We start from the raw sequence: 22,993 nt of genomic DNA on the forward strand, positions 1-22,993 counted from the left end.
ATATTTACCCATGTAGGTATAAAGAAATTCCTGGGGTACCACAACAAATAAGTAGACTCTAAAACTGACTCTCAGAAATCCATAGGAAATCAGAGTTGCCAGCATATTATGATCCAACAACTTTTTACTTGGGCAGTAAGGCTAATAAATTCACTTTTCCAAAAGCAGCACCCCAGTACTCTAAAAATCTTAGGGAAAAAATATTTTGGCTGAATATATGTAGCTGAGACAACCTTTACCCATTAGGAAAGAATGTTGGCATTGGCTTATAGAGGTTGCAAACTGGAACCCCTTGGGCCAAATCCAGCTGGCAGATATGTTTTGATTGGCCCACATAGTGTTTAAAACTTTGGATTAGTTACCAGTATTTTAAAATCTAGAGATTTCACTAAAAAATGGGCATTTCCAATATCACAAGAGACACTATAAAATCACTAGATCTTTATTCCTTCAAAGAATCTACTACTTGGAGCTAAACAGCACATGCCCTTTAAAATAGGGCACATATTCTCCAGTTGGCCCTAGTCTCCACCCAGCCTGGCTGACTCTGTGAGCACTGAGTTTGTAACCCTTGCTTTACAATAAAAGGACCTTGGTTTTCCAGGGACCAGAGGCATAGAAATCCCTAGAGAGTAAAAGTAAATAGGCAAGGGAAAAAAACCAATTGCCCAAAGTAAGAAATTCAGGAAACAGAAAAAAAAAAAAACCTGACAATTAAGAAGAAATTGGAAAAAAACTATCCAATGCTTTAAGCTAAGTCAAACTGTCTTGTTATTCTGTCTGAAGAAGTGGCTTTCAGACTTACTTGACAAACTCATCACTACTAATATAGACAAACACACATATGAGTATATAACTAAAACTCAAGTTTCACTAAACATACTTGCTAAATGAGAGATACTCTATTCCATTTAAAAAATGCTGAACATGATACCCTTAAACTGGTTTGACAAACTACTAATGGTCTGCAGTATGAAAAACACTTGTCCAGGTTACTGACCCTTTCTGTCTTTCACAATCTCTGCTAAGTTACTCAGCTCTCCCTGACCCTGCATGCATGACCACAATCTCTTTACATGTATCTTAGCAATTCTAACACTTTATTATGCTTGTTTAAATGCCTGTCCCCCTCTAGCCATAACCTTTTGATAGCAAGACCATGTGTTATTTATTTTCACATTTCTAGAACTGATACCACACCATAGATACTCTCTAAATGGTTGTCAAATAAATGAACTAACTAACAACAATAACAACAAATGTGAGACTACACACCTAGAGAATCTGTAATCTATCTGAAGTAAAAGTAACAGGTTAAACCACAAGAAATTGCTGATATCTGATGTTTTGGGGCCTACAAAAAGAGCAATTTCAGGGCTGGCCCGTGGCTCATTGGGAGAGTGTGGTGCTTGATAACACCAAAGCCAAGGGTTCAGATCCCAATACAGGGATGGCCGGTTAGCTCACTTGGGAGAGTGTGGTGCTGACAACACTAAGTCAATGGTTAAGATCCCCTTACTGGTCATCTTTAAAAAAAAAAAAAAAAGCAATTTCATATGATTCATTCAATAGTATCCTCATATGTCTATACCAGATTAAATTAGTTTACATACTTTTATCAGCTAATTGTGGTAGGCTTCCATCTTCAATAATGAGACAAAAAAAGAAGACAACATGAGTAAGAGAAGGGAAAGGTGAGAAAAACTAGCAACACGGCCTTTGAAAGGGAAAAGTCTTCCACCCATGCTAATCTCTGAAGCAATTTAAGATGAGGTGCTCTAAGAGTAGGAAAACTTAGCCAAGAAGTTCCTTGTTTAATACCTAAAGTTACATATCATCAAATGGGGAGAGAAGAGTCAAAACTACTTTGGAAGAGGATGTTCAGACTATAAGAAACTTCTTTTTCAGAGCTCTTCCATCTATCATGCTCTCTACCTGTCCATGCCTCCCCACATCACAGTCTTTAACTTTGAACAGGATAGTGGTAGCTTTGGCTAGATTTATAACAGCATTAAGCTGCTGCAAGTTACGTACACCTCTGGTTACAGTTTCTCCATCTACAAAATCAGTTAATGCTAATACCTATATCATGAGGTTGTACATGCTCATTAAATTTTAGCTAATATTAATATATTATCACCCAGGAATGGCAATATGCCTAATGGGCTTTTGATTCAGATATGGATTCTAGTCTTGGCCCTTCCTAGGGCCTGATAGCCATGCATCACTAATAGTTTCCTTAGCTGAAAGTGGAATTAATAATAGTATCTACCTTTTTAGGTTGTTGTGAGGATCGAGATAATAGATATAATAAACTACTTATTATGGGCCAGGTACTATACAATAATTTTAGCAATTATTATTATTCAAGCCCATAATGATCTTTTCCATTCTCTCAACTCTAAGTTCTTATAAAGTTTCCATGAAAGGGAATGATTTTTATCTCCTATTCTCAGTATGATTTTCCTATTCCCCTTAGTGGGGAAGAAAAAAAATGCTCTCCAAATTAAGTAGCATTAAGTTGTTATAACACTAAAATCAAGGGCTCAGATCACTATACTGGCCAGCAAAAAAAAAAAAAAAAGAGAAAAACAAACAACTGAAAACAAAACCAAATTAAGAAGCATAAGAAAGAAAAAGAAAAAAACAAAAAATAAAGACAAAACAAAACAAACAAACAAAAAAGAAAGAAAAAGAGACCCAGAGGACCTATGTAATTAATAAATCTTAGACATGAAAATAAGAACAATTCCTACCTTTTTGTATTGACTGAAGATACACTGAAGATGGGATAGACAACGGACTGGGATGAAACTGGTGGGGGGAAAAAAGTGGCAATAATTTGCATTACCAAATAAAATCAAAGCTTTAAATCACAAGATTTTAAAGGTTAATAAGACCAAAATACTCACATCACTTGATTTCAAGATTCAACTGAAGCAGGGAACCCTGAGCATTTTGATTGTTAAACCTGCCCCTTTCTGCTGGAGAAACTGTTTCAGAAATTTTATACTTGGCTGTCTTAATTGCAAACTTTAGCTTCTGTAACCTAGCTTGCTTCCTTGCACCCCTGTGCTAACGAAAGGTAACAGCAGTTTTGCACCGCCCTAAGGGCCGAATGCAAATTTGGCTCCAGAACTGAAGAGGAGCTATGTCTCATAGCCAACCAATCCGAATTAACAGACTTGCATCCCTCATTTGCATAAGAGGACCTAAATGAAAACTTGGGCAGGAAGTTTTGGCTATATAAGGCTGCCCCTTTCCTTCATTCTGGAGACACTAGTCTGATGTTCCTGCTCTCCTTGCTTGCAAACAATAAAGCGCTTAACACCAAAAAAAGGTGTAACACCAGAAAGAGCTGTTAACTAATAAAGAGCTGTAATACCAACATTAGTCTTGGATTTCTCTGTGCAAGCAACATCACAACACAACAGTAATCAAGATAGTGTGGTATTAGCAAAAGGACAGACAAAAAGATCAATGGGACAAAATACAGGGCCCAGAAATAGACCCACACAAATAAAGTCAACTGATTTTTGACAAAGAGGCAAAGGTAATACAATGGAGAAAGGACTGTCTTCAACAAAAGATGCTGAAACAGTTGGATGTCCAGATGCAAAAAAATTAAACATACTTACACCTTATATAAAAATTAACTCAAAATGGACCACAGATATAACGTAAAACATAAATCTTCTAGAAAAAGTATTAGAGAAAAATCTGCATGAACCTGGGTTTGGTGGTAAGCTTTTACATACCATATTGAAACACAATACACGAAAGAAAATTGATTAAGTTGGGCTTTAAGAACCTTAAATATTTTGCTCTGCAAAAAAATTTTAAAAAATTATTAAGAGAATGAAAAGACAAGCCACAAACTGGGAGAAAATATTTACAATCATATCTAATAAGAACTTTTACACAGAATATATAAAGAACTCCTATGGTACATCCATAGTTCAGTAATAAAAGGGAATTACTATTGATACACGGAACTACATGAATGAATCTTAAATGTATTTTACTGAGTGAAAAAAGGCAGACTTAAAAGACTACATATTGTACAATTCCATTTGTGCAACACTTTTACAGGAAAAGGTAAAACTACAGGGATAGAAAACAGTGGTTGCCCTACACACACAAGGCACTAGAGGCCAACTGAGCAGCCACGGAGGAAGCCATACCAAATTGGCAACCACAGCAACATCCTAGTTAGTCATTAGTCTCAAACCGGTGGACTGTGAAACCCCCTGCCACGATGAATAAACATCAAAAAAAAGATACCAGAAATACAAAAAATCAAGAAAGTACACCACCAAAAGTTAATAAATCTCAAACTCTAGATCCTATAGAACAAGAAGCCCTTGAAATGACTGACAAGGAATTTCGAGTGATAATTCTAAGGAAACTGAATGAGATACAAGAAAACACAGCTAGACATCATGATGAAATGAGGAAAAGTATACAGGATCTGAAAGAGGAAATGTACAAAGAAATCAATGTCCTGAAAAAAAATGTAGCAGAACTTGCTGAACTGAAGAAGTTATTCAGCGAAATAAAAAACACAACGGAGAGTTTAACCAGCAGGCTTGTCGAAGTTGAAGAGAGAACCTCTGAACTTGAAGATGGGCTGTTTGAAATAACACAAGCAGACAAAAAGAAAGAAAAAAGAATCAAGGACATGGAAGAAAATCCTAGCAAACAGAATACAGCAACACACATGTAAAATTATTCACCACGATCAAATGGGATTCATCCTAGGGATGCAAGGTTGGTTCAACATATGCAAATCAATAAATGTGATACACCACATTAATAAACTCAAACACAAGGACCATATGATCATCTCTATAGATGCTGAAAAAGCATTTGTTAAAGTTCAGCACTCATTCATGACAAAGACCCTCTATAAGTTAGGTATAGAGGGAAAGTATCTCAACATAATTAAAGCCATATATGCCAAACCCACTGCCAATATCATCCTGAATGGGGAAAAGCTGAAAGCTTTTCCTTTAAGAACAGGAACTAGACAAGGATGCCCACTTTCACCACTCCTATTCAACATAGTGTTGGAAGTACTAGCCACAGCAATCAGAGAAGAGAAGGAAATAAAGGGCATCCAGATTGGAAAAGATGAAGTCAAACTGTCCCTGTTTGCAGATGACATGATCCTATATATCGAACAGCCTAAAACCTCTACAAAAAAACTCTTGGAATTGATAAATGATTTCAGCACAGTAGCAGGATACAAAACCAACACACAAAAATCAGTAGTATTTCTATTCTCCAATAGTGAACATGCAGAACGAGAAATCAAGAAAGCCTGCCCATTTACAATAGCCACCAAAAAAATAAAATACTTAGGAATTGAGTTAACCAAGGAGGTGAAAAATCTCTATAATGAGAACTACAAACCACTGCTGAGAGAAATTAGAGAGGATACAAGAAGATGGAAAGATAACCCATGCTCTTGGATTGGAAGATTCAACATAGTGAAAATGTCCATACTACCCAAAGTGATATACAAATTCAATGCAATCCCCATCAAAATTCCAAAGACATTTTTCTCAGAAATGGAAAAAACTATCCAGTCAGTTATATGGAACAATAAAAGACCACGCATAGCCAAAGCAATAGTGAGGAAAAAAAATAAAGCTGGAGGCATAACACTACTGGACTTTAAGCTATACTACAAAGCTATAATAACCAAAACAGTATGGTACTGGCATAAAAACAGACACACTGACCAATGGAATAGAATAGAGAATCCAGAAATCAACCCACACACTTACTGCCATCTGATCTTTGACAAAGGCACCAAGCCTATTCACTGGGGAAGGGACTGCCTCTTCAGCAAGTGGTGCTGGGATAACTGGATATCAATATGCAGGAGAATGAAACTAGATCCATACCTCTCACTGTATACTAAAATCAACTCAAAATGGATTAAGGATTTAAATATACACCCTGAAACAATAAACTTCTTAAAGAAAACATAGGAGAAACACTTCAGGAAATAGGACTGGACACAGACTTCATGAATACGACCCCAAAAGCACGGGCAACCAAAGGAAAAATAAACAAATGGGATTATATCAAACTAAAACGCTCTGCACAGCAAAAGAAACAATTAACAGAGTTAAAAGACAACCAACAGAGTGGGAGAAAATATTTGCAAAATATACATCTGACAAAGGATTAATATCCAGAATATATAAGGAACTCAAACAACTTTACAACAAAAAAACAAGCAACCCAATTAAAAAATGGGCAAAAGAGCTAAGTAGGCATTTCTCTAAGGAAGATATACAAATGGCCAACAGACATATGAAAAAATTCTCAACATCACTCAGCATCCGGGAAATGCAAATCAAAACCACACTGAGATACCATCTAACCCCAGTTAGGATGGCTAAAATCCAAAAGACCCTGAACGATAAATGCTGGCGAGGTTGCGGAGAAAAAGGAACTCTCAAACATTGTTGGTGGGACTGCAAAATGGTGCAGCGTCTATGGAAAATGGTATGGAGGTTCCTCCAACAATTAAAGATAGATCTACCATACGACCCAGCTATCCCACTGTTGGGAATATACCCAGAGGAATGGAAATCATCAAGTCGAAGGTATACCTGTTCCCCAATGTTCATCGCAGCACTCTTTACAATAGCCAAGAGTTGGAACCAACCCAAATGTCCATCATCAGATGAGTGGATACGGAAAATGTGGTACATCTACACAATGGAATACTACTTAGCTATAAAAACGAATGAAATACTGCCATTTGCAACAACATGGATGGACCTTGAGAGAATTATATTAAGTGAAACAAGTCAGGCACAGAAAGAGAAATACCACATGTTCTCACTTATTGGTGGGAGCTAAAAATTAATATATAAATTCACACACACACACACACACACACACACACACACACACACAAAAACGGGGGGGGGGGAAGAAGATATAACAACCACAATTACTTGAAGTTGATATGACAAGCAAACAGAAAGGACATTGTTGGGGGGGAGGGGGGGAGGCAGAAGGGAGGGAGGTTTTGGTGATGGGGAGCAATAATCAGCCACAATGTATATCGACAAAATAAAAAAAAAAAAAAAGAAAAGAAAACAGTGGTTGCCAGGGGGTTGGTACAGCGGGGAGTAGTTGACTATGAAGGGTCGGCACGAGGGAAATGTTACAGTGAAGGAACTGTGCAGTACTGGAATGGCTGATACATGACCCTATACATTTGACAAAACCCACAGAACTGTATCTCACAAAGAGTAAACTTCAGTGTATGCCAAAAAGACACACAAACACACACGTACACACACAAGTATATACATATGCAGGTACTTCAAAAGTTCGTGAAAAAATAGAATTAAAAGATAATAGAAATCTTTCCATGAACATTTTGTATATATCAAGCAGGATGTTCAGGAATCCTAAGATAGACTGCAGACTGTGACAAATGAATCTAATTGTATCAGAACTGTATGGAATAACTAACTAAACCTAAGGAGGTGGGGGGGGGCGGGGAAGGGAAGCTGACCCAAGTAACTTTTGCAAACGATGTTTGGACTAGAAATTGTAATGTACTTAAACACTGTACTCTTATTGGTAAACCTGTTTCTCACAGGGTATAAATTAACAATTCTAAAAACTTTTACACTTACATTGGGACTAAACAAATAAATAGGTGGATAGTGAATGGTGGGAAGAAGGTTTCTCACTGTCTGAGAGGGAAATTACAGAAACAATTACAGACATTTGTGTATACATACATGTATTTTCTAGTTGTCAGCTGAGAGGGACTAGAAGCAGTAACACTCCAGTAGCAACAAGCATACCCAGAGTCCAGATCTTGGTTTCTAAATACAAACCCAGATGTTGGTTTCTAAATACATTTCTCCAGGGTTTCTAGACCTCTAGGGCTAGGGCAGGGAAAATTCAAGACGAGTCTGCAATATCTTATAGTGCAAGGAAGTAAGAAAAGGCACACACACACACACACACACACACACACACACACACACACACACACACACACACACACACACACACACACACACACACACACACACACACACACACACACACACACACACACACACACGAGAGAGAGAGAGAGAGAGAAACCAAAGAGAAGCAACCTGAAAAGAGCTCCCAATGGCCAAAGCTGGAACAATTTGAACAATGAAATAAATAACGTATTGAATTATAACCCCAAATGTAAAATAAATATTTATGAGTCCATACTGATAAGCATCCATGACACCATTTATTTATTTAAATGATTAAATAAATGAGGGAAAAGAGAAAAATCTTCCTTAGAGTAGAATTTCAAACAGTATTTCTCTACAGGAGATGGAGCTTAATCCCCACTGCCCCCTTGATAGGGGAGGATTGACTTAGTGACTAGATTCCAAAATAACAGAGCAGAGAAAAAGAAAAATAATAACTTTACAGTGGACATACCTGGCAAACATGACCTTAACCTAGTGAAGGTTACTCTAGTGATGTCGTGTGGCTATCATGTACCCCCTCTGATTTGGTGAGAAGGACACTTCACTCCTGAGGTATTCTTTTACAAAATCCCATTACCCCAGTCTAATCATGAGAAAAATATCAGACAAATACTGATTCACAGACATTCTACAGGATATCTGGCTAGTACTCCTCAAGACTGTCAAGGTCATGAAAAATACAGAAACAAGGAAAAGACTGAGAAAATGCCACAGACAAGTGGAGACTAAAGAGACATTACACTAAATGCAATGTGGTACCCTGGACTGGATTCTATAACAGAAAGATAACATTAGAGGAAAACTCCAAATAAAGTCTAGAGTTTAATTAACAGTAATATACCAATTCCAGTTTCTTAGTTTTTACAAAGGTGCTAAGGTAATATAAGATGTTAACCATGGAGGAAATAGGTCGAGGAATATACAGCAATTCTCTGTACTATCTTTATAATTTTTCTGTAAATCTAAACTTATGGCAAAATAAAAAGAGTATTAAAAAAAACACCAAGGGGCTGGCTGGTTAACTCAGCTGTTAACAAGGTCAAGGGTTCAGATCCCTGTATTAGCTAGTGACCAATAAAAAAAAAAAAGGACCAAAGTTAAAATAGCAGTTGATGTGAGAAAAATAATAAATTGAAAATGGGCTATTTAGTAAAAAGCAAATTTTAACTTTGCACTGAAAAACAATTAAAGCCCCTCCTCTAGGCGTAAGACCATGGCAGGTGAGAGTCTCATCTGCTATGGGTAAGTTACTTCACCTAAGTCCATTTCCTCATCTATAAAATGGGCACAACAAAACCTATTTCCCAGGACTGTTGAGAGAATTAAATGGCAAATCATAGTTATTATATAAGAAACTTCAGTCATTGTACATTACTTTAATGAATTTTACTATGTTCTGTACTATCCGTGTTATTTTTATTCACTAAATACTTTTCTTAAGGACAATGTACTAAAATAAATTTATTTTAAAAAATTATAACTATTGTAGATAGAAGCCATTATTTCTCTGTTATGTGTTGTTATATTAGTGCTAGGAGTGCAACCCACAGGAAACGTAACATATATTAAATACTTAGCACTTCCTGGTACATATTCAGCACTTAGGAAATCTAGTTATTAACATTACATCTCAGAATTATCATATATCATTAGATCCTCTAAGGGCTATGTTCCAAATTGTTCTTTTAGTTTTGTCTTTTGTTTCCTTCCTATGAGCTACAGTTTCTCACTACCATCAGCATGTCTACTCCTAGAATTTTAATTTATTTCTGAATTTATACATATAAACAAAGAGGTGAAGTTATCAAGAATCTCACTGGTAAGTAAAAAGTTAATGCCTTTTTATATTCACAGTTTAGGACATACTGTTCGATTAAACAATGACACCACAAATTAGTAATAGGATTTCAGACCTAAGAGGAATTTAAAAATTAAGATTAACCCCTTACTTTAGAGATCTCTTCCTAGATCACACAGCTAAACAGCAGTAGACCTAGACATAATCCCAGAGTTCCTGATGCTCAATTTCAGTGTCATTTCTATGGCTTAGCAAGTTCTGCTCACAATTGGGTTTTGATCACAAATATATATATAACATAAGTTGTTTTACTCCTTCCTATTATTTTGGGGAAAAGGTAGGATAGGTGTAATTTTATAATGTGAACACCCAACTCTAGAAAGCTTAAGTAACTTGGCCACAGCCACAAATTAAGCATCAGTATTTTGTCTAAGGTATTAACCCAAGATCTGCTTGTATCCTGCTTTTCAAAATGCACTGTTCTGCTTCACTACAGATAACAGTGTCACAGAGATAAACACAAAGATACTAACCACAGGCATAATACTGAAAAAAAAAAAAGACCCAGAAAATATTATTGCATATGAATTTCATATTGACACATATAATGAAGCATTATTACAAGTTGCCAAACTTGTATGAGAAGTTTTCTTACTTACTTGTCTTGTTCTCACAAAAAGAATCCTCTGAAGGCTCATTTTTATCAAGTTTATATTCACTTGAAGAAACTACTCCATCTGATGAATCCTGAAAATAATGAACAGATAAAAAAAAGTAAATGAAGACTGTAATTGCATTATATTTAGTGAATGGATCCCAATAGATCTGCTTCTAAAACAAAATATTTAGTTTATTATGAATTACATTTCATAATGTGATTTTCAGTCTATTTTCAGGAAAATTTCCTATGTAATCATTAAATGTACATCATCTTTTAGAAGCCAGAGTGCACATATTGGAATTTGTCATCCTATCAAAAATGTATTGTGCTTCCTGATAAAGATGGCAGAACCAAGATTATAGACCATCCCTTCCGCAATAATAAAATGAATAAAAAAATTGTAAAATGGCAAAATTTCGCAGCAGGCACCAAACTAAAAAGTGACTTTTTGTCATAAACGTTGAAAACGAGCAGCCAAGGAAAGGAAAATAACATTCTTAAGTAACATTCTAGAGTCTCCCACAAAGGTTCCCACTTTTTGAGTAGTAACAGGGAAGTGAGAAAAGTAGGAAAAATCCTGAGAAATTTCACTAATACCACTAATTGGGTGAGACCTAGGGTATACACAGCTTGGGGAAAAGAGAAAAAACTCTTGATTAAAACAGAACTCTTATTCAAGACCACAGTGTCTCAGCATAAGTGGGATTAACTCATCTGTTTGCCATTTCTCAGGGCTCCATAATGAGTTGGTGAAAGGTATCCTCATGAAAATCAGATTCACTCTTAGCTAGCAGAGGTGCATCCTAGCAGTGGGTATTCAGCAAAATCTGAAGAGACAACAGAATCCAGTTCTACAAATTTAAGATGCACAAAAGCCCAGCTTCTCAGACTACTAAAAACTAGACAGAACTCAATACCTAGTCTCTTAAAGTGAAGCTCCAAAAAGAAAAGGAAAATAAAGCAGAAAAGGGTGTGGCAGAGAATTCACCAGGTCACCATATAAAGGCTGTATCTTCATTACCAAGGAGATAATAATAATCGGGTAATGGATAGAGAAACTCCAGACTCCCTCTACTTTGTTTCGCTGAATTGAGAAAACTGTAGCTTAAGTTGTGCCCCTAACTTTCTTTCAACTGAGGTAAACATATACAGTGAAATGCAGAGGTATAAAGTACACAGTTTGATAAATTTTGATAAACTTACATATCCATGTAACCAAATTCTTTATCAAGACACAGGGGTGTTTTGTTGGTAGAAACAGAATATGAAGAATTAGTAGAATTAGACTGTCTGCAAGCACATGTTTCATTTAACAATATACTTTGCAATACCTGATAAACAGGAGGAAACATTTACAGTGGAGACTACAAACTTAAATGCCTTCAAGGGCAACAGCTAAGTAAAATTAATATCAAAGCTAGACTGATCTAAATATATAAAGGAGGGTACTTCATAAAGTTTGTGGAAAGATTTGTATTATCTTTTAATCCTATTTTTCCACCAACTTTCTGAAACACCCTCATACATACACTGACTTAATGTAGGGAAATGAAGAGACCATAACTGCCAAATGGTGTGATGTCAAATGATACGATACTCAGCTCTGAGATTACTGCCATGCAGAAATGGGGGCTCAACTTTGCCCTACCTTTCTTCATGAGACACCAGAAATCTGTTTTCTTGCATTAAAAAAAAAGTTGGCTCAAATTTTTTTTTTTTTTATCATGTAGGCCAAGCAAAACATCCATGGGCTGGATTTGACCACTAATTTATAACCTTTGCCACTGAGTTCTGTAATTTAGGTGATCACCAATTTATAATCTTTCCATTGAGTTTTGAAATTTAGATGACTACAAGAGGTATAAACTAGTTAAATTTAGGAGGAGGCAGTGAGGAAGACAATGATGAGAGGTGGGTTAGGAGGGAAAGAACTGTAGAGTTTGAATTGCTGAATATTAGTCTCAGAGTGTTCTGGGCATTATATAAGCCTATCATTTCTCCAGCTGCAGTGACTGTGATGAGTATAAATAAGCTACCACAGACAAGGAAGTCCTGAACTGGGGGATGGTCTTTCCTAAGGCATGGAATCCCTGAAGTGGTAAACAGCCTTTCTTAAGTATTGCTGCCTCAATTGCTTTCTGCCTCTAGCTACCTAAAAAAAAAAAAAAAAAAAGACCTTTCTCTGATTGAGATTACAGATAGAGGGCTGGCCAATTAGCTCAGTTCATGAGAGCATGGGGCTGATAACACCAAGGTCCAGGGTCCAATCCCTGTACGGGCCAGCTGCCAAAAAAAAAAAGATTACATATAAGACATCAACAATAGAAGGTCTAGACCAGTGTAGTCTAATATGGTAGCCACCAGGAACACGTAGCTTATGAGAACTTGAAATGTGTCTAGTTCAAACTGAGATGTACTGTTAAGTGTAAAATAAACACTAAATTTTACACTTGAAATAAATTTCAAGGACTTCATACAAAAAAATTGTAAAATATCTCATTAATAATTTTATACTGATTATATTGAAATTATAATATTTTAAATATATTGGGTTAATTTATTTTTAAAAGTTTTATTAATGAGGCAGTAGAGAATTTTAAATTACATGTGGCTCATATTATATTTCTATCAGATAGCACTAGTCTAGGCTAGCTGTGCTAAATATGAGCAAGATCAAATAAAAAAACATAGCACGGCAACTGTGAAAACTTGATAATCTCCAGGTAGTGGGATTACAGAAAGTATTTTTGTTTTTGTTTTTTTTTTTGGCAGTTGGCTGGTATAGGGATCAAACCTGTCTTTTTAATACAGAATACTTTCTGTATTCTCTAGAATTTCCAGAATAACGTACTATTTTAAATAACGAGCTGAAACAAAAAATGATAAGCTTACACTCTGGAAACATATTAGCTGAATTTTATTTCTACTTTCTAAAAACACTGATTACCAAATAAAGGTTATTAAGCTTAACAGACCTTGGTTTACTCATGAGGGAATTTAATGAAATAAATACCTTAATACCAATAAAATGTCAATAGGCTTCCTTAATCCAAAAAAATGAGAAAAGTCTCATCTTTCCACCCTGTCTCTAAATTCTTTCTAGTGACTAAACACTATACTATTTGGCTTTATAAAACCAGTCCTCCAAACTGTAAAGAAAATCAAATTTTATTCAACTATGTTATATATATATCATTTATAATGAAGTTTTGTTACGTAGCCAACTTGTTAGCTATCTTTACCTTTAATTTCTCTTCATTTTTACTTCTGGCACTCAGTAGCTCAGTGTTCGATTTCTTTTCTAGTAACAAGCACTTTGGCACTTGCCTTGTCTCAAAAGTTTTTCTTTCACTAACAGTCTCTACATCAGAATCTTCAATCACTTCTGATTTATTCTTTTGAGTGAATGGTGGTTTGTTTTCCAGAGACAATTTTCTGAGAGAGGATTTTTTTCTAATAACAAAAAATGCCGCTCCACCCTGGAGTGTAACTTGTGGTTTTATTTTTCGGCTTAGAACCCGAGGAGCATTCAGATTATCTTCAGCTGAATAACAATTATTCTCTTTCTCCACAATTGGCTTATAGGCCACTCGATTTTGCTTGGAATTTTTAGAATTCCTTGATACAGGCTTGATGTGCTTATATTTTGGTTGATATTTAGCAGTTAAACTCTTCTGCGGCTTTTTGTTCCTCTTCTTGGAGCAGACTGGTTTTCCCTGCATTTTTTCTGTCACATTGGGAAGAGATTTATCTTCATTATTAGTTTTTAGACAAGTGGATCTACTCTCTTTTATCAGCTTTCTCTCCAGGGGATTGAGGTACCACTTATTTTTGTTGTAAAAGGACACAGTGGACAAAACAGATTTAAAGGGTGAACCTTGATTTGTGGATGACAATCTGTTTTTTTTAGTTATTTTGTGTGGACTTGCAATTAAATGGTCTTGTTGAGAACAGTGCACCTTTTCTTCATTTTCATCACTGCTTTGACAAAAGTGCTGTTTATCAGGTGATGGAAACAGATTTTCAGTAAAGTCCAAAATTAATTTCTTTGATGGAATGTCTGATAATAGACTAGGAAAAGAAACAAAGTCCATTGATAAGTTCATTATTTTGCATCAAAATTTATGTAAATCTACTGCTATGTAATAAACTCTACCTATAGATCATATTAAAAACCATACATCCTTTGAGAAGGAAACACTAAAAGAAAAAAAAAAAATCCCTCCCCACCAAACATACATTCAAATCATCTATTAGTTCATCTAACAGTAAGATTCTCAAATTCTGACTTTATCAAACAAAGTATTCAATATCTTCCCAAAGTAAGATCCCAATAATGTTCACAAAAACAAACATTGTTTATAAAGAAGCTTTGATATACATGTATTTGTGTTGTGTGTTTTGAAATCTATTTCTATGTCTTGGCCATATGCAAATTATAGCCTATATATTTTGTTGAACTGGCTACAAGAAGTCACCTATAATAATTAGTTCTCTGTAATAAACTGACCCCCCTCGGGCCTTTTCTCTGGGGAGTAATTTATGTCTCTGGTATGACATGTAGTAAGTACTGAGTATACAGACTTTCTAGGATACTTACAGACAAGAATCTACTGTATGTAAAACACTGTGTTAAATACTACAGAAAAAAGTGGAAAGAAACAAGGTAATAAAAGATTTGACATACTTCTTAGCCACAGAAAACAGCTTTCTTTGATTCCCTCCCAAAGGACTAAATAACTCATTATGAAATCTTACTTTCAGACTAGAAATTAGAATATTTTGCATTTCTAGACTAGAATTAGAATACAGAATATTACTATAGCCACAAGGAGCAGGCTAATGGAAGAACAGAAATTTTAACATATAAGAGAGAAAACAATACAAGAAAGTAGATTTTTCTAAGAGTTTCTATCCATAGGATGAGACTCACCTGTCACAGTTCAAAGAATGCTGCTTCCTCTTCCTTGGAGTAAAAGCTGCCATGTTAATTGAATTCCTAATAGCAACAAAACAATAACCAAATTCATCAAAAGGGTATAAAATACAACAGCAAAGTTATACTTTAAAAGTCTGAAAAGTTTTCAGATGGGTGATGTTTCATAATGATCCAAGAAAAGTGTTTTCTAAAAAGAAAATTACTTTAACATGATTTAAACCAAGAATACAAATGAAAAAAGAGAAAACACTACACAACAGTAGCAAATAAGAATAGAAAATAAAAGCAGGGACCATATATTCAGGCTCGTGAGAATTAGGGAAAAATAATTTTTTTCCCGCTGAAGTAGGAATCACATATGTTTCCAGCTGGAAAATGATCCTAACAAGGAGGAAATTGTTTTTAACCTAATTCAGGGCACACATCTCCCTTTTAATTAGCCTACTTAATTCATAACAGTTTATACACTTTATCTCCTGGATACCTTCCTGGATATTGTTCTCATGCCATCCTCCCCCACCCCACTGTTAGGTGTCCCGTTCTCTGCTTCCATTGCACTACTGGCTTCCTTTATTATTCCGTAAACACCTTTTCTTGTTGAGCCATTTCAACAGTCCGTACGGTCAATGAAGGCAGAGACCGTTTGCCACTTTTCATCAGAGCCCAGCAAGAAAATGGTTGTGAAGCAAAATCCTCCCCCATTTTGCTAGCTGAGGAACCTTGAGCCAGTAGTTCGCTTATTTATAAAATGCCCTAGACGTCGTGAGGCTGCTGAAAATAAGTATAATCATGCACATAAACGCTCAAGCAGAAGATAAGTTGCTCAATAAGTTAATTCCCTTCCTTTCCTTTGGATCAAGTATATTCCTCCCCCCAAAAAGTACACAAGCGTAATTTCACAGCTAAACAAACAGAAAGACCGGGGTCTCTAGGGATTAATGTCGAGCTGTGGCAAAAGGAAGAGCCTTCTGGGGCTGAGCGAGGACAGGGGAGGAAAGCGTCTCTCTCCCTGCCTCCTGTCAGGGCAAGCGGACAAGCAACGCCGGCGTCAGGAAGATGGAAACCGGCGCCCGGGAGTGTGGGGAACCGGCCGGTGGCTTCAGTCGGGGCCCCACGACCCGCCAAGCCCAGAGCAAAAGCTCTCTTCCCTGACATCCACCCCTATGTTCCAGAGAATCTCCCGTTCTTCGCGGTCTTCTACCCCGCGCCCTGGCCCTCCGCCGCGGTTACCAGCACCTCAGAGCAGGGTGACCTCTTCTCAGCCGGGCCGCTGGCTCCGTGAGCGTGTTCAAACGATCGCGCGCCAGGCAAGGAGCAAGCCCCTGCGCTCTGATTCGCCGCTGCCCAGCGCTTCCAAGGGCTGGCTCGGTGATTGGTCGCTCCCTAGTCCTTGCCCCGCCCACCTGGGAGGCTGTCTCCAAGATTCTCCCGCCCTAGGGAGGCGGGAAGCTCTCTGCTCAGGGAAATCACGCCTCCCCGCAATCCTTTGCAGTAACGCCGGGCTCCATTCCCGGGGCCATGTTTCAGTGCATGCTGGGAATTGTAGTTTTCGGCCCAGTTGGGCTGGGGGTGCCTCCTGGGGTCACTTGTTGAGTTTTTGTAAAGTAGCATCTTCAGGATTCTGGAGGCACTCACGTATTTTTCAGGTTTGAAGCTCGATCGTTAGTTTCACGTTTTAAAATTATTAATTTTTCAAGTAAAATTTAAAAAGTTAAATCAGGGCATGAACGCGCTTGGCATTCTTAGACGCTTTCCGTGTGTCGTTTCATTTACTCCTCACCACAATCGACGAGGTATTAGTATCATTTCCATTTTAGAGAGAAAAAAATTGAGCCTGAAAACGATCACTATTCACAGAACATGGTTACATTCTTGCTTTGGGAAACCTCCTAAAGCACTTGCTGGTTGCTCGCTATTATTATCTTTGTGTCCCCAGCTCCTGGTACAGTGTCACGCTTTCCGTGTGTCGTTTCATTTACTCCTCACCACAATCGACGAGGTATTAGTATCATTTCCATTTTAGAGAGAAAAAAATTGAGCCTGAAAACGATCACTATTCACAGAACATGGTTACATTCTTGCTTTGGGAAACCTCCTAAAGCACTTGCTGGTTGCTCGCTATTATTATCTTTGTGTCCCCAGCTCCTGGTACAGTGTCTGGCAAATTTTTAGTTCCGGATAAATGTAGTTTAGTGAGGCACTCAAGATCATAGAATGAAGTCAGTCCGAATGAAGTAAGACATAACCAGGTCCAAGCTAGCTGCGGTGGGAACTCTGCATGGGCAAGATCACCTCACTTCAAGCAGGAGGCTCTCTGAGGGTCAGAGGTTTGGGACTCCCCGAATCTCACAGGGAGAACAGACCTAGAGGCGGAACAGTCTGAGTGCAAACCCCAGGAGGCGTCCTGCCTCTGGTGAGTATCAGCAGCAACTCGTTCGAGTGCTCCCTGGGTTCTAGACCCTTGGCGCCTATTAGCTTATTAAAATGTCCTACGCGCTAGCTGTTGCAGTATCGCCTTCGTTTCGTAGCTGAGGAGAGGGAGGCACAGGGAGGTTAACATGGTGCCCCAGGCGCTTGCACCGAGCGCCGCTTCCGCCAGCCCCTTCGCCGCGCCAGCACTAAAGATGGCGCTGCCGGCCGGCGTTAGACGCGGCCTCACGTCCGCCGGAAGTGGCGCAGGAGTTCCGGGGAGTGGCCGGCCGCCGCGCCGGTGGGATCCCGAACTTGGCGAGTCTGGGGCCGCTGCTGGACGCGGTAGCCGTCGCGCCGCCGCTGGACCATGGTGTTCTACTTCAGCAGCCACGGCGGTGAGTGGGGGCCGCGCGCGCCCAGGCCCTTGGCGTCGTCCCCTCGTCAGGGCCTGGTGCGCAGAGGGACGGCGTCCGGCTGTGTGGGTGTCCGGAGTCGTCCGCGTCCGCTTGTCGGCAAGTCCGTCCGTCGCGTCCAGGACCCGGACAGCGCTTGGGGCTTCTTTACACACACACCCGCATCCCAAGTCTTTTTCGTCCCCCTGTTGTCCTTATTCTGGCTGCACCCGGGTGATTACCCACTCGGAGACACCTGCCGGCAGCTCCGCCTTCCGGGAGGTGCGCCTCAGCCTTCGGGGGAAGGGCGGAGGGCCCGGCGTGCAACAGAAAGCGGTAAAAAGACCCTGGAATGGTGATCCGGCCACTCACCAGGCTGTTGACGTCCCAGATCTTGGAAAGTGATGTATGATAATACTTCTGATTATTTTGGCGGGCAAAAAAAGTTTACTTTTCGTTTTCAGGAGATAGTGCATCTCAACTTTGTTTTTTTCAGCTCAGGTGGGTCCCCTTGTTAACTCCTGCTCCATCGAGAGAGCTCTGGCCGATCTTTTCCAAGATGCCGTTCCTGGCCTAGCTCCCACCCGAGGTTGCTTAGGTATACCTATTATGGACTCACTTAAAATCTCTAGGTGCACCTTTAGCACTGCACTTATCACATGGTGTCAGATGTTCCCTGCTTGAGCTATAGTAGTGTAAGGCGCCTGAGGGCATGGACAGGATCTCTTCTCTTTTTTCCCTAGCATAGCGTCTGGCCCATGATAGTTCTCAGTAAATGTTAGTTGAATAAATGAATGGTATTTTTTTGACTTATACCACTGTATTCTATTGCTGCTCTCCATGCCTGCTTCTTAAGGGTGAGACTGAAGTGGAACCAGCTCCATGTTGTTTGTGTGGGTTTGAACAGTGTGGCACTTTCTTTTTAGAGGAGGGAAAATTGAGGCCCAGAGAAGTTGTAACTCACAGACCCCTGCTCCTTTCTCTCCATCACACTGTGACGTCTCACTTTTTTCAGTTGTTTAGACTTCCATAGTGTGCCATAACCTATTTCTCTGCTCTCATAGATTTGGTTTGTTTTACCCATATTGTTACAATTACTAGAAACAAAATTCAAAGCTAGCTTGAAAAATTGTACAGTGTTAATAGGCCTCTAAGCACTTTCATCCTTGATAACTAAGGCAGTTCTTTGAAGCTTCTCTGCTCATGAGAGTACCCAACAGCATAGGTATCCATACAAGCCCAACAATGGAAAAAATATATACAGGCAGGGTATATAGGTACTAAATGTATTTTATGCTAGCTGCTGTGCTTCCCTTAAAGCTATTTTAATTTATTTATGTGCATCATGCATACACAGGTGTCCTTAATAGAACAGAATACTTCAGCAGATTTGTGGCTCCTACAAGTATTTTTCTCATTGGCTTCCATTATAATGTCAGAATTGCTTCCTGTTGGAAAAATATTTGGCCTCTAAGATCTTTTAAAATTGCAAAGTTAATGGAAAAATATCATAACCTTTCCAATAAAATAGTAGTGAAACTTTACGTATTAGTAATACTTGAACATACCGAATCTTCAGGAAATGAATTTGTATGAATAGCTAAATTTTCAACCAAGTGATGGTTTACGGCATAAAAAGTTATTGAAAACGGGAAGATTTCTGTAGAAAGTATTTTAGCCTTTCCTTTTGTTTAAGATTAGTATCTCTAAGACATGTTCCATTTTCATTCTTTCATGCTCTTCTATAATGGAATAATTGAACATTAGACTTATATTTCCAGTGTCAAATTCAAGACCATCTGATGTATGGATACCAACAGTTGGCTGATTAAGTCCACATGTATTTTTAGTACCTCTTAATATCTGTCTCAAAATAGTTGCTCTGTAAATTGTGAAATTATCACAGCACCTCTGAAGTTGAGTTGTTTGCTGCATTTGAATCAGGTATATTTAAAATGACTAGTTCCTATACTAATCAAACGTATTATTTGGGTAAGCATAATAAATGTACTAGAATAATTCGATTTACTTTTCCTTCCTCTTTTAAACATGGAAAGGGGCTTAATTCAGACTTCTTGCTCAGAAGTCATTTTCTATTTTGATGTAGTCTTTCAGAAAAGTTGTAAGAATAATAAAAGATTTCCTATGTATCTTTCTCCCAGGTTCCCCAAATTCTAACGTTTTACCACCTTTGCCTTATCTCTTTCCCCGTTCTTTTTGTCTTTTCTCTCTGCACGCGCGCACACTCACTCACTCACTCACGTATATATACACTTTTTTCCCTGAACTGTTTGTTAGTAAGTTGCAATTAACCCTTAAATGCTTCAAAATCAAGAGCATACTCTTATCAAAAGACAATCTTTATTATCAAAATCAGGAAATTAACATTGCAACAATACTATTATTTAATCAACAGGCTTTATTCAGTTTTCATCAGCGTCCTAATGTATTTATAACAAAAGAAAATTACAAATCATTGTTGCATTCAGTTGTCATTACTCTTTAGCCTCCTCCATTCTGGAGCAATTGCTCAGTCTTTGTCTTTCATGACATTGTTAGTTCAATTATTTTGTAGATTGCCCTTCAGTTTAGGTTTGTTGCAGTCAATTTCTCAATCACCTTATTTAATAGATCAATCATCAAAGCATTCCCTTGTCCTTCTCTTGGGCATAACTTAGATAGCTTGGCCTGCAGAGACAACTTTGTTTTATTTCAATTACTTTTAAAGTTACTTTTGTTCTGATTACAAAAGCCATCTGCACATTTTGTAAGCAAGCTACCCAGGGTAGCATGTTAACAGATGTATATCCTTCCATACATATAAAGAAAATATGTGCATATATAAAAAATACACATGTAAGCATGTGTATGTATACACCATTATGTATTCATTTATTTTAGTATAAATTGAATCTTACTGTATATAGATGCAGAAAATATTGTCCTGCCACTTAATTTCTTCATCTATCCTTTCTTTTAATGGGTATGTGGTATTGTGTTTATGAATGTTCTATAATATATTTAACTAGTCTGGATGTTTAGGTTGTAAAAAGAACATCATTTCTTGGAGGAGTATTTTAGTAGGATATACTCATAGTGGTAACGTTATAGAATTAAAACACTTGAAATATTGCCAGGGTGTGGAGACAGGCACTGAAACACTTTTTAGTTTTATTCTCATCCTTTCGGCATTTGTTATATGCTATGCTAAGGCCTTATTAAGCTAATATAATGCTGTTATAGATAAGTATTTCTCTTAACCAGTTAAGGCAAACATTCTCTTTTTTTCAAGGTATTTCTCACAACTACTTCCAAGTACTTATGGACTGTCGTCATTATAACTGCTAACCAGAGGAATTGGGAAATTTCCCTCCTCAAGAAAGGCAACTGGGATTGATAATTTAAGAAGCTCCTCATTACTGGAAAGTACAAGCAGTCTCTAAGAGAAGGATTTATTTATATATGATAGTGTTGCTCCCTGGCCTTCAGAGCTCCATTTACGTGTGTGTGTTCTGGGGCAGCAGCCAACAGACTGTCCAGCCCAACCCAGGACCTATGCTGTCTATCAATATTTATGCTTCAGTATTTATTTATGCTTCACTACTTATTGTCTATCCCAGGCTTTGGAGACTGAGGGCCCAGTGGCTATTAATTCAGGAGTTTAGATCCAACTGGGGTCAAACAAGTTTTGGTAGACTAGCTTGGAAACCCAGCACCCAGTTATAATTTCAGTAGGAAACAACTTTTTGTTTGATTCCAGATCAAGGATGTCCATATTAAGACACACTACGTCAGTAAAGCAAATGTCTTTCCTAAAATAAGCCACACCCAGCATTTTCGTTTGATTTAGGATAGTTGTTCCTAACCCTGACTTCACATTAGATTCCCTTGGGTAAAAAAACACAAATGCCCATCCTTGCTCCATCAGAGATTTAGTTTTAGTTGATCTGAGGGGGAGCTGGGGCATAATTAAATGATTCTAATATACAATTAGGGTTCAGAGTCACTGATTAGAAATTTGAGGGCCATGGTTCCCCTGAATAGGGTAGGGAGCCCATTAGAATTTGCAGCACACCTGGGATATAACTAATATTGGCTAAATACAATCATGCAAAATAAAACTTGGTTAACTATAGGAACTTGTATTTAAATGGTTGAGGTACATAGGTTTTTATGTGTGGTTTTTTGTTGTTTGTTTGTTTGTTTTTAACTTGATGAAGGCGAAATTATAGTACTGAACTGGAGATTGCCATTTAGCTATATCCCTGAGAAAGTAGGAAGGTAGTAATTTACAAGGATTGGTAAACTTTTTCTGTTTGGGCAAGACAGTAAATATTTTAAACTTTGTGAGTCAGTGCTGTCTCTATAGCTATTCTTCTTTGTTTTGCTTTTTTTCAACCCTTTAAAAATGTGCAAACCATTCTTAGTTCAAGGGCTGTCCCAAAATGGGATGGTCTGGATTTGACCCATGGGACACGGTTTGCCAACCCCTAATCTAAGAATTTGTCGCTTCTTTTCCCCATGAAACAATTTTGTTGCTGATAAAGTTATCTAATTGTTTTTATTTTTGTTTTGTCTTAGTTAATTCATCTGCTTACACTATTTACATGGGAAAGGATAAATATGAAAGTAAGTTTCCAAAAGCATTTGATTTTGAAATTTCCTCCAGGTAAGTGTTGTTTTCACTCCCATGTGTGCCACCCCCCATTTGTTGGATATGAGTTTTCAGTAACTACTTTGATACGTCAGTTTTAGAGAAACACGTCA

General features: G+C 37.9%; 2 protein-coding genes across 4 annotated transcripts in view; one reads left to right on the plus strand and one right to left on the minus strand.

Annotated features, from left to right (window-relative positions):
- The window catches only part of ESCO2 (establishment of sister chromatid cohesion N-acetyltransferase 2), a 35,580-nt gene extending 20,111 nt beyond the window's left edge, over window positions 1–15,469 (minus strand). Inside the window, exons 1-4 of the mRNA XM_063083156.1 lie at window positions 15,417–15,469; window positions 13,726–14,554; window positions 10,482–10,569; window positions 2,757–2,814 (exon numbers count right to left, since the gene is read on the minus strand). Of these exons, the coding sequence (XP_062939226.1) occupies window positions 2,757–2,814; window positions 10,482–10,569; window positions 13,726–14,554; window positions 15,417–15,469 (1,028 nt within the window). The remainder of the gene's footprint in view (window positions 1–2,756; window positions 2,815–10,481; window positions 10,570–13,725; window positions 14,555–15,416) is intronic.
- Window positions 15,470–18,114: 2,645 nt separating this feature from the next.
- The window catches only part of CCDC25 (coiled-coil domain containing 25), a 30,750-nt gene continuing 25,871 nt past the window's right edge, over window positions 18,115–22,993 (plus strand). For all 3 annotated transcript variants that reach the window (XM_063086115.1, XM_063086113.1, XM_063086114.1), the window contains exons 1-2: window positions 18,115–18,229; window positions 22,808–22,855. In XM_063086115.1, the coding sequence (XP_062942185.1) occupies window positions 18,202–18,229; window positions 22,808–22,855 (76 nt within the window). In that variant the 5' untranslated portion in view covers window positions 18,115–18,201. The remainder of the gene's footprint in view (window positions 18,230–22,807; window positions 22,856–22,993) is intronic.

This window comes from Cynocephalus volans, chromosome 2 (assembly GCF_027409185.1).
Source record: "Cynocephalus volans isolate mCynVol1 chromosome 2, mCynVol1.pri, whole genome shotgun sequence".
NCBI lineage: Eukaryota > Metazoa > Chordata > Mammalia > Dermoptera > Cynocephalidae > Cynocephalus > Cynocephalus volans.